Raw genomic sequence first — 12745 nt, 5'->3', positions numbered from 1 at the left:
TTGAAGCTGTCTGAAACCACGACTCTTGGCCAAGGTAAACGAATTTGAGTTAAAATAGTAAAACAAAATGTACTCTAATAGTAAAATATACAAACAAAGAGTTACAGTTTTTTTAACAATTGAGGACCGGCCCCTCACAACAAAGTCAAGGGTTCAAATATTCAGAATTTCAAAGTCTAGAACTTTACAATATTTTGGTGTATAAGGAGGCAAAAACCCGGGTCCGGCGGTCGCGGGTTTACGACACAAACCACTGGGTTTTTTGAGAATTATAGAAATAGTATTGCTGTTGTGTTGACATCAGTTGCTTTCCGCCATTTATATGAACCATTTGTGACTCAACTTTTTTCTAAATTTATTAGTAGGACTACTGAAGTTTTCTGTTACAATTTAATTTAGTTATTAAAAAGTTTATAACACTTTCTGTTTGCACCAAGATGCATATTTTGTTACCTTTTAAATATTTTTCCAGAAACTAAGCAACACCGTTATCAGGCGGTTAGTTGGTATAATATTATATACATTTAAGAGTGTAATAACTGGAGACCAATGTTTTATGCTTTATCTTTTATATAGATTGCACCTTTAATACAAAACGTGTACTGGTAAGTTAAATAAAAACTAACAATAAGAAAGCTGATTGCAAAATTTTTCTCTCGTGAATTCTTTAAAATATCTATGCCTGGCTTTACATCTTTTCAGTTAGTGAGTTAAAGGGTTTTTACTGTTATTGTTTTGCATATGAAGGACATTAACGCTCACTACTTTAGATAATCCACCTTGCTTTACTCACTGACCCTACCAGGATGACCAATGATAACTATGCTATGGTAAGGAGTTTAAACAGTTCATAATAGGCAAAAGTAAACCCTAATCTTTAGCTCAACCCGTGTTTCATAAATCTGTGACTGCCAAACCCATGCAGATATAATGAAACTCTAAAACATCATAAATCTCTTGACTCACAAAGTATAATAGTAAACTGCAAAGTTTACCTAATGCTGTAAACCCTACAGTTTATTTCAATCCCAGAGTTTTACAGCGCCCAGACTGTCAATATCATTTCATAAAATTCTGGGTTAAAACCGGTTATTTTATACCGGTTATTAGTTAAACCTAGAATTTAACTAAACCCCTGACTGCCGAACCAGCTCTTGTATTTTAACAAAATCAATACACAAAACCGTTTGAAAAGTATAAAATAACTGGCTCCTCTGACTTGTATGCATGACCGACTTGCTACAGAAATGATTTACTATAAAAAATTTAAATTATTACGAAAAATGTTAAGTGAATTTTTTATTTTTTAGATTGATACCTTTACTGTAGCAGGTAAAATCCAAAGTCACTGTGTATAAAAAAAGTTGTATGCACATTCAGAACATGTATCGCCATCAAACTGTCATGATTTTATTGTCAAGCAGCCTTAGCCAAAATTGGTTCAATAATCTAATATACTATACAGCCGCATGTGAAACCACTCACTCACTGATGGATGTATACAAATTCTAACCTACTTCTAGAAGTGCTAGAAACTTGAAATTTGGCACGCAGGCACCTTTTGCCGTATAACCAACAGGGAAAAGTCTGAAAAACCGGACTTTTTTACTTTTAAACCCCTCAAAAAAATTCCCGAAAAATCGCGCATTCTTTACCCTTGCAGGCCTTTATTGATAAGCCCGATAGCGGGCGAACCGTTGGCGCTAGCTTCGATCTGACGAAAAATCGTTAGTCAGGAATGAAGTGAACTACAAAAAAGGTCAAGTGACTTTTTAGTCTATCTTCCATGGTTAAGCGACAAAACGCTCGAACATTTGAAATTCCAGAGATTTTTTCGATAAAAATAATGTTTCAAGCCCGATAGCGGCCGAACCGTTGGTCGTAGCTCAAATCTGATTGACCCATCAAATTAGCAAAATTGCGCGATCTACAGAAAAAGGTCCAGTGACCTTTTGCCCTATCTCCATTGTTTTGGCCGAAAAAACGAAAAACGTGATTATGTGCAATTTTTTTGTAATATTTACGTGCAAAGTTTGTTTTTGAGGTCGATAGCGGCGAAACCATTGGTCGGAGGTCAAAATAAATCAAAAGTTAGATTTAGGAAATAATGTGATCTACAAAAAAGGTCTAGTGACATTTTACTCTATCTCCATTGGTTTGTCCGCAAAACGCTATTAAGTGAAAATATTTGGAAATTTTCGCCTACAAATTTACATTCCGGGCTTGATAACGGCTAAACGGTTGGTCGTTAGCTCAAAACAAATCTTCAACGGGAATTAGGAAATGACGTGTTCTACAAAAAAGGGTCGGTAACATTTTGCCCTATCCTCAACGGTTTGGCCGCATAACGCGTTTTAAAGTTTTGATTTTTTGAGTTTTACGTGAGATTTTGTTTTCTGGGCTCTATTTCAGACAAAATCTTAGTTCTAGCCCAGATTAAAAATTTTATTTTTATACAAAATAATGCGGTCTACACAAAAGATCCAGTGATCTTTTACTCTATCTTCCATGATTTAGCCGTAAAAACGTGATTATATTGTAAATTTCACTTAAAAACTTACTTTTCGTGCTCGATAGTGGCCGAACCGTTGGTCCTAGCTTAAATGTAAATCTTTTTGTAAGTAGCTATTGATAGGATCTACAAAAAAGGTTAGCAGCTTTCTGTCGTTTATCTTTTCCGTAAGCCTGATAAATACTCTAAATGACAAATTCTTCGTCGTTTACTTTTAGGTGTTTTAAATTTTTCAACTATAATTAGTGCGCTTCATGCTGGTTCCAGCTTGACCTTGTATTACTACGTTAACGAGTGACTAAAACCCCCCTCCACGTCGGGAGTTGGCTGAGCGTTAGTGAAGTTTCAATAGTAGATAGGGACAGAGTGTTTTTTATTATGTTCAAAGACACAACACCCTCTAAAGTAGACCCACGTGTGTCATTAACCACTTGTAACATTAACCCCCCCCCCCCCGGGAATTTATTCATATGACCATAAAATATCCTGACTAAATTAAACCCCCTGATGTCTTAACCCCCTTTAACATTAATCTCCCCCCCTCCCGGGAATTTCCTGGCACGACAATATAAACCTCTGAGCAGATTAAACCCCCTAAACAACTTAAAAATAATGACTCAGGGTTGGGTTTTTGTTAAACAATTCACAATAGCCCACCAGTGCAGTCCTTTCTCCACAGCTCCGTACTGGCTAAACCAGACGTCGTAGCTAAAATCGGACAGAATCGAATTTAAATTTCACCATAATTAAATTTCCGACAAGGAAAGGTCCAGTCACTTTTTCTCGTATCTCTAACGGTTAAAGCCACAAAAGGCCTTTGAAGTCAAAACTTTAAATAATTCTGGAAAAATTCGATAAAATGGGTCAACTTTTAAACTCCCAGATCCCTAATCTTAAGCTCGGACATAACCTTTCCCCGAATACCGCTTATCCCCGAATTTAAGGCACTTATGTTGGGGGGCCTGGGTGGGCGGCGTAGCCCCCCAGCGAGCCGAAGGCGAGTCTAATATATATTATACAAACCGCATGTGTAACTGACTGACTGACTGACTCACTCACGTATACTAATTCTAACCTACTTCCAGATGAGTTAGAGACTTGAAATTTGGTACACAGATAGCTTTCCACGTGTAACCACCAGGAAAATCCCGAAAAGTGAGAATTTTTCATTTTCAACCCCTTAAAAAAATCAAAATGGCGGACGCATTTTCTCCCCCCGTGTAGACCTTTCGTAGGCGCTCGATTGTGACTTAACGAAGCATCCTATCGAAAAAAACGGAGCCCACTTACAGTATTCTCCTTGAAACTCTCTACAAGTTTGCAATTTAAAACTTTTGCTCTATCTCTTAAAGTGTATTATACAGGAGGCGCGAGAAGTTGAAAAACGTATTTTTTGAAAATTTTCAAAAATTTCTAATAAAAAAAAACAAATTTTTATAAAATAAATAATAACACCATAAGATGCATCGTGAAATTTTACACCAATAAACAGTTTGAAGTGTCTCAATATGTTTACCCCAATCCCGAGAAATAAATAATTTTGTGATATAGTAGATAGGGACATTGCGAGGATGGGTGGGGGAGGGGGGGGTTAACGTAAAGATAGTCCTAGGTTAACTTTTTTGGTGTCGATAGATAGGGAAAAAATAATTCAAGGGGGGTGAGGGACGGTCCAGGGGTGGAAAAAATTTTCGTTCATTTTTTTCGATATCTCTTACCGTTTACGAGATATTTGCAAAAAACTGTCATTTTTTGCTATTTTTTTCCACCACCCATCTTCATTCGCGTTTCCAAAAGTCAACAGCAAAATTCAGTTGCTGCTTTCCGAAGTGATAGTTTTGTGTCGGGACAAACATTAGGGATCCTAGTGAAGAGTAATTGATGGCCTTAGCGACTTCTGTACGGTACGTAGGAGTTGATATCCCTAGATGTCTATGAAATCCAAACTTAACTTTACGTTCCTACTCAGTCTACATTGATTACTTGAATAGCCGTACTCTTAACTTGGCTGAATATTTTCGGTTTTATACTAGGCTTTATTTTTTTGTTGTTTCCTTAATGGATTGACTGTTTCAGTAAAAAATATATGTATTTTACGTTTAAATAAAAGTTCACGTTCATCGTTCTTAACATCCAAGTGACCACTTCTATTCTACTTCTTTGCTTTCTTTTCTTTCTTATTACGCCATATTGTGACCAATTTTCTTACTTTTCTTTTGTGTTTCTCGTTGTTTTTTATTCTTATATCTTTTTATTATTTTTTTACTTAGTTAAAGCTTATAACTTCCTTTTTAACTTTTTAATATTTATTGAAATAAGCTAAATTGTAGATAGAGGCGGGCACTGTTGTTGACGTCCAAGTGACTATTTCTGCTTCTTCGCTGTACTATTAGGCAACATTTTGCCCTTTTTTCTGACTGTTCCTTGTGTTCTTAATTGAAGCTTATATTCCTTTTTAATTATTGTTTAATTTTTTTATTCCTTTTTATTTGACGTTTAAAAATGAATGCATTCCTCGAGGGAATGGTAAGAAGAGGTTGAGAGTGGGGGACTATCTTAGTACTGACCATATGGATAGGTTCGGAAGCATACTGGATGAAAACACTGAGTATCATCCTGTAAGCTGTTTCGGCCATTGCTGCAATGGAAGGTGTTTCGGCTGTCGCTACACCTCACATACAAATTCTGTTCTCGGGGAAGATCGACGCCAGTTCTATCGGTCATTGGATTGTGGTCTTCCACGATGGCAGTAATTTGTATGTGTACGACAGTCTGAACAGTGCCCACCTCACTGCAGACCAAACTAAGCTGCTCTCCCTTCTGTTCCCGGACCTATCCATCGTTCCAGCATTTATTCCCGTCCAAAGGCAAGAAAACGGTATTGACTGCGGCGTATTCGCCATTGCTAATGCTACTTCACTTGCCCTTGGCCGGGACCCAGCCAAACTGCGCTATGATATACCATCAATGCGCCCCCATTTGGCTGAAATGCTGCGCACGGGTAGACTGGATATGTTCCCTACGCTATCAGTGTCCCTCTCCTCCTGAGCCAATAATCAAAGATCCTAATTCTACTTGTTTAAGCATTGTCGAATCTTTACCGCCATTAGAAATAAGTACCATGTCCGTCTGTGCTCCAGTTAAAAAGGGGCCGGGTAGACCTAAAAAAGTGAAACGTGGCCGCCCTAAAACTCTTTCAACCACTAAGGAGGAGCAGATAAAAAATTCAAAGAAAAAGTACTCCTCAAACAATCCTCAAGTCAACAGGGACGCAGTGAAAAGATATACTGAACAGCATCCTCAAGTCAACAGGGACGCAGTGAAAAGATATACTGAACAGCATCCTCAAGTCAACAGGGATGCTGTTCATCGTTACACTGAGCAGCACCCTCAAGTCAACCGAGATGCTGTTCAACGTTACACTGAGCAGCACCCTCAGGTCCACCGAGATGCTGTCCAGCGTTACACTGAGCAGCACCCTCAGGTCCACCGAGATGCTGTTCAGCGTTACACTGAGCAACATCCTCAGGTCCATCGAGATGCTGTTCAGCGCTACACTGAGCAGCATCCTGAAGTTCACAGGGGTGCTGTTCAGCGTTATACAGAAAAACATCCTGATACAAATTTACAAAAAGTACAAACATTTCGAATAAAAAATCCTAAATTGACAGAATTAAGGCACATTTCCAACATACTAGCACGACGTGTAGTTGAACATGGCCCAATGGCGTATTGGAAAATAGATAATTTAGTCTATATTAATTCTTACAAAACTAAAAAAAAATAAGTTTATGGGACGAAAACATTTCAAAGTGTCCTCATTGTCATGCAAGGCTGTTCGATGAAGAGAAGGATAGGAAGAAATGGTGTTGCGGTGAGGGATCTTATAAAGTCCATAATTTACCTCCTCTGGACGCCAGTTTCTATTCTAACCGTCTGTTCATCGAACGAGCCCGTGCCTACAATGACTTGTTTGCCTTCTGCGCTCTCGAGGTGACTGGGGGGTACCGTCATCCTTCAGGCCTCGCCTTCTTTAAGATCGAAGGTAAGATGTACCACCAGGTTCACAGTCTGGACGCTCCAGGTCAAAAGTTTAGGACCAAGGGAGGTGATGTCCAGTTTGTGAACCGGTGCCGCCTGTACATAGATGATGGCGAGGAGCGCAAAAACATTGCCATGGGTAGATCATTGAACTCAGAAGTCATTGATGAAATTAATACATATCTTCTTTCCTGTAATCCTTTCATCAATGATTTCCGTAGATTGAGTGATGAGCCTTCAGTCAACGCTCATTTGGAATTTGAAGTGACCAGCAGATCTACCCATGGCCCTGTTCTTGGAGATAGGCAAACAGGCATTGAAGTGCACGCTGTATTGAGCAATGAAGACACCATAACTGATCCAAGAAAATTGACCATCTGGAAGAAGAGTGATAGGCGTCCGTCTTCCGTTGACCTCTTTAGCCCCTTAATGGAGCCTTTCCAATATCCGTTGCTCTATCCTCAAGGTAATTTAGGGTGGCATATTGGGCGCTTAGACAACCACGGGGGGAAACTTTCACAATACAATTACTCTAGATGTCTCCTCCTCTCCGATCCCCGTTTCTCGCATTTCGGCAGGCTGTCTCAAGCATGGCAGGTCGAGATGTTCGCGAGGTACGAGGAGGAGCGTCTAAGATTCATTCGTTTCTCCCAAACGCGTTCTGCTGCTCAAAATTCCTTGAGGATAGGACCACTGGACGAGCTCCTTGAAGCTCAACGGGGTAGGCAAGCTGGTGGGCAGGTTTTAGGCGACATCACCCGCGATGAAAACAGTCTTGGGTGAGGGTGGGGTGCAGGCTGGAAAAGTTTACCTCCCAAGTTCGTTTACCGGTGGACCCAGATACATGAAGGTACATTACGAGAACGCAATGGGCCTTGTGTCTCGTCTGGGTTCACCTACGTTTTTCCTGACGTTCACCTTCAGTGCTACTTGGGAGGAAAACAAGAAGGCCTGCCCTCACAACAGCGGGCGCAGTGACCCCTCAACAGCCTGCAGAATCTTCCAGATTAAACTTGGCGAACTCCTCCGAGATCTGCGCAGCGGAGCAATGTTTAGCCGTCCGGTTTACATCGTCTATGTCATTGAAATGCAAATGAGGGGCCTTCCTCATGCCCACATTGTGTTTAAAATTGACGGCGATGGACCGGTACAGGCACGTGACATTGACTCCGTAATACGCGCAGACATCCCTTCGGAGGAGGAAGCCGCTGGAAGACTCAGGAAGTTGGTGCTGAAACACATGATTCATGGTCCATGTGGTACTGACCACCGCACCGACTTCCTGTGCTGGGACTCTGCAAAAGGGGCACTGCAACAAGTTCTACCCCAAGCCTGCCTGCCAAACCACCCACGTGGACGAGAGGGGGTTCGTCCAATACAAACGAGACTACACAAACGAAGGCTTTATCACATCACGTAGGAGACAGATCAAAGTGCATGATGGCTGGGTCGTTCCGTACAATTCCGCATTACTGCTCAAATACGAGGCGCACATAAACTTGGAGCTTGCTTCTACTCGTCGCGTAATCAAGTACCTCTTTAAGTACCTCATGAAAGGCGGTTCTCTCCAGAACGTAACCGTCACTCCCCTGGGGAAACAAGAGGATGAGGTCGAGCATTACGTGACGAAGAGAATGGTGGGTGCCAGCGACGCATGCTGGCGTCTTCTCGACTTTCCTGTGTCAAAAGCTCGAGCCCACCGTTGACTGTCTTCCCGTGCATTTAGAGGGCAAACAAAGTGTTTGTCTTTCGCCCGAGACAGCTCTCTGATGCAGTCACTCAAGGCAAGCTCCAAGCTTATGGTCTACTTCAATCGCCCGCACCGCACATGAAAACTTTTGACAATGTCACGTACCAGGACATTTTACGAGAAGTTCATGGTGCACACTAAGCGCCCACGTACTGCGGAATTGTACGAACACCCCGATGGCCATCACTTTGTAACGACTCGCCAGCGTGGTGAGAAGGTATGTAGGTTGATGTGGGTCTCTCCCAACCGAGGAGAACAATACTACCTTCGTATTCTACTTATGTCTACACCTTGCCGTGGTTACGTTGATCTTCTGGCTCGTGGCGGTCCTGGTTGCCGGGACGTTTCAGGACGTAGCCCGCAATCTCGGCCTGGTGGAAGACGAAGAAGAATACAATCACGCGCTGCGCGAGGCATCTACGTTTATGACTGGACCTAGGCTCCGTTCCTTCTTCGTGATCCTCTGCAACCATGGGAGCTCCCGCTGCTCTTCTGTGGGAGTCTTTCAAGAACCACCTTAAGCGAGGATCACTTAGAAAGGAAACCCTCTCGACCCTGAAACTGGCGGTGTGAAACTTACCTTGATAGACATCGAATCGGAGCCTCCGCCAGCAGGGATCGTGCTTGTTGAAAGATCATGGACTCCCTACGTCGAGGATGACACGACTGAGTTAGGTAGGAGAGCTACTCAACTACGGCGAGTAACCTCCAGCGAACCATCGTTGAGGACTGGGTGCCCAAACTCTCCCAGACCAGCCGCCGTGTGTTTGAGTACGTTCGCTCTCTGCTTCTCAACCCCCGTGACCGACGCACTTCTAGAATCATATTTCTGGACGGTCCCGGGGGTTATGGGAAGACCTCTCTGATTCGTGTCATCCTTGCGTATGTCTCGTGGTTGTCGACAGGTTGCACTCGCCGTGGCTAGCTCAGGGATTGCTGCAAGGAACATGGCTGGAGGAACAACAGCACATAGCATGTTTCCGACTTCCTCCCTCTAGACCTAGTGTCACGGCACAGGTGTGTGGAACATCACCAACGGGTCCCAGCGAGCAGAACTCATCAGAGCAGCACAGCTCATTGTGTTTGATGAGGCCCCGATGGCACACCGCTACATCTTCGAGATGATCGACAGATCCCTCCGGGATCTCATGAATAGTAGTGTGCCATTCGGGAATAAGATCTTCATCTGCTCCGGGGACTTCCGTCAGATTGCGCCCGTCGTTGAGAAGGCTCGCACACCAGCTGATGTCGCGTGCGTGTCACTTCGGGCGTCACATCTGTGGCGACTGTTCACACTATTTTCCCTGACGACACCCCAGAGAACTAGTGGTTCCATTGGACTACTCCAACTTCCTCCTTGGAGTTAGGCAATGGAACAATAAATCCTTTACTTTTTGGAGAAGGCCGCGAGAGAGAGTCTCTCATTCCCCTCACTGGGGTGAGATGCCTCACTTCTCTCGCGGACTTAATAACGGATGTGTTTCCTCCTGGTGTTCTGCGAGATCCTGATCTTTGTGCGAGACGGGCAATACTCTCAACTCTGAATGTGAACGTCAAGGAGATCAACGGTCGCATCCTAGACCTCATGGACGGGCGCATTCATGAGTTGAGAAGCGCGGACACCGTGGACAGAGAAAGACGACGACGGCTGGATGTGGACGTAAATCTCCTCAACCAGGCCACTGGCAAAGGAGTGCCAGATCACGTCCTGCGTCTCAAGGTCGGCTCCGTATGCTTAATCATGAGAAACTTAAATATCGGTGATGGACTCGTGAACGGCACCAAAGTCATTGTGACGGCGATCAGCAGCCGACTGATCACCGTCAGACTTATCGGCAACACGCAACCTATCGGAATTCCCCGGATTACGTTCAGGTTCGCGTTTGCCGAAGGATCGCCGCTCCGGGTTTGTCGCCGTCAGTTCCCCCTCATGTTGGCGTACTGCATGACTGGTCACAAGAGCCAAGGCCAGACAATTGAGTACGTCGGAGTCGACCTGAGAACGGACTGCTTCACTCATGGCCAGCTCTACGTCCTGTTGAGCAGAGTGAGACGTCCAGACGACATCGTCGTTCTTGTACCAGACGACAGAATAGTAGAAGGAGTCGCCTATGCAAAGAATATTGTATATGACGAGCTCCTTCTAAACACTGATTAAGTCTTCGGCAGTAGGCTAGGGGATCTGCCACTTAAAAAAAACTCCCCGTCGTGATTTGACCTAGCAGTAGGCAAAGGGAACTGCTTTACCAAAACTCCCTGATGATTTCATTAGCAGTAGGCAAAGGGGACTGCTTCACCAAAAACTCCCTGATGATTTCATTAGCAGTAGGCAAAGGGAACTGCTTTACCAAAACTCCCTGATGATTTCATTACCAGTAGGCAAAGGGAACATGCTTTACCAAAACTTCCCTGATGATTTCATTAGCAGTAGGCAAAGGGAACTGCTTTACCAAAACTCCCTGATGACTTTATTAGCAGTAGGCAAGGGGATCTGCCAGAATAAAACTCCCCGTTTTGTGTAAATATGTAAATAGATATGGTCTCTAAGTTTGCCGGCCTCCCCGTGGCGAGACTGGATACGCCAACCTCAATATCTGAGCGTTGGTAAACCGACGGGCAAACAAACTGATTTTCTGTTCTTTTCAAAATTCCAAACACATTTTATTCTATATTTTTAAACCACTATTCATATTCAACACACACAAAATCAACCAATCTCTTTTGCTTACAACGAATAATGACAAATTAATTTAAACAGCAATATTCTTTTCATCCTAAAAAATAAACCCAATTCTTTTACCTCAAAGTCAATTCACCATTCATTAACATTGTCTAAGTCATCGTGTTTTCATGCCATCAACCATCTGACATATTTTAATCAATTCCTTTAACAATTTAACAACCTGTTCTACCATTGCATTCAACCATAAGTTTTGCCATTTATAAACATAACTAACTATTGCACTTAAAACCAAAGCTGATTTAATAAGCTACTTGTTGTTATAAATGTGTACATATACATGGTCTCTGCGTTTTGTGCATCCCTGTGGCGAGACTGAATACGCTAACCTCAATGCCTGAGCGTAGGTTAACCGACACAACAGCCAACTTACTTTTACTCATTTCAAAATTCATACATATTTTTGTACTGAAATGCCAACCACCCATTTATTCCATCAAAAGCATTTTCTTTCATTTAAAACCACCATCTCTATTACCTTCAAATGATCAAATGCAATTAGTTTATAATATCCTTGATATCAAGCTCATAAATCAGCCTCTTCACCTTTTTTTCACTGAAATCCTATCTTTTTCTCCCTACCTGAATATTGAACAACTACTATCTACCCCAAATACAATTGAGTCTGATAAAATTACCACTCTCAAAAAATTGCCCTGATTTCAAAACTGTACTAATAGAAAAATTAGCTAATACCTAAATTGATCTCGAAACCCGAAATTGGCCAACACCCTAATGGGGGCCTGGGGGCGTAGCCCCCAGCGAGCCGAAGGCGAGTCTAAATATATATACAACCGCATGTGTAACTGACTGACTGACTCACTCACGTTATACTAATTCTAACCTACTTCCAGATGAGTTAGAGACTTGAAATTTGGTACACAGATAGCTTTCCACGTGTAACCACCCAGGAAAATCCCGAAAAGTGAGAATTTTTCATTTTCAACCCCTCAAAAAAATTCCCAAAAAATCGCGCATTCTTCACCCCTGCAGGCATTTTTTGTAAGCCCGATAGCGGGCGAACCGTTGGAGCTAGCTCGGATCTGACGGAAAATTCATGGTCAGGAATGAAGTGAACTACAAAAAAGGTCTAATGACTTTTTGCTCTATCTTCCATGGTTAAAGCGACAAAACGCTCGAACATTTGAAATTCCAGAGATTTTTTCGATAAAAATAATGTTTCAAGCCCGATAGCGGCCGAACCGTTGGTCGTAGCTCAAATCTGATTGACCCATCAAATTAGCAAATTGCGCGATCTACAGAAAAGGTCCAGTTATCTTTTGCCCTATCTCGATTGGTTTGGCCGAAAAACGTGATTATGTACAATTTTGTTGTAACTTTTACGCGAAACTTTTGTTTTTGGGGTCGATAGCGGCGAAACCATTGGTCGGAGGTCAAAATAAGACTAACGTTTTATTTAGGAAATAAGATGACCTACAAAAAAGGTCCAGTGACTTTGTTACTATATTTCCCTTAGTTTGACCGCAAAACGCGATTAAGTGAAAATATTGGACATTTTCGCCTAAAAATTTACATTCCGGGCTTGATAGCGGCTAAACGGTTGGTCGTAACTCAAAACAAATTTTAAACGGGATTTAGGAAATCACGTGATCTACAGAAAAGGTTCAGTGACTTCGGGAGTTGGCTGAGCGTTAGCTAAGCGTCAATAGTAGATAGGGACAGAGGAATATTTTATTATGTT

General features: G+C 42.4%; 2 protein-coding genes across 2 annotated transcripts; both read left to right on the top strand.

Moving 5' to 3' along the window:
* Positions 1–7800: 7800 nt before the first annotated feature.
* Positions 7801–8259, top strand: LOC124374355. The gene has a single exon (XM_046832582.1). It carries the CDS (start codon positions 7801–7803, stop codon positions 8257–8259), a length of 459 nt encoding a protein of 152 aa, XP_046688538.1.
* A 1141-nt stretch (positions 8260–9400) lies between these two features.
* Positions 9401–10461, top strand: LOC124374354 (ATP-dependent DNA helicase PIF1-like). Its single transcript, XM_046832581.1, has 2 exons — positions 9401–9665; positions 9707–10461. The coding sequence occupies exons 1-2, from the start codon at positions 9401–9403 to the stop codon at positions 10459–10461; spliced, it is 1020 nt and encodes a 339-aa protein (XP_046688537.1).
* The last annotated feature ends 2284 nt before the right edge of the window (positions 10462–12745 follow it).

This window comes from Homalodisca vitripennis, unplaced genomic scaffold (genome assembly GCF_021130785.1).
Source record: "Homalodisca vitripennis isolate AUS2020 unplaced genomic scaffold, UT_GWSS_2.1 ScUCBcl_8055;HRSCAF=16004, whole genome shotgun sequence".
Classification (NCBI taxonomy): Eukaryota; Metazoa; Arthropoda; class Insecta; order Hemiptera; family Cicadellidae; genus Homalodisca; species Homalodisca vitripennis.
This window is presented reverse-complemented; position numbering and strand designations above follow the sequence as displayed.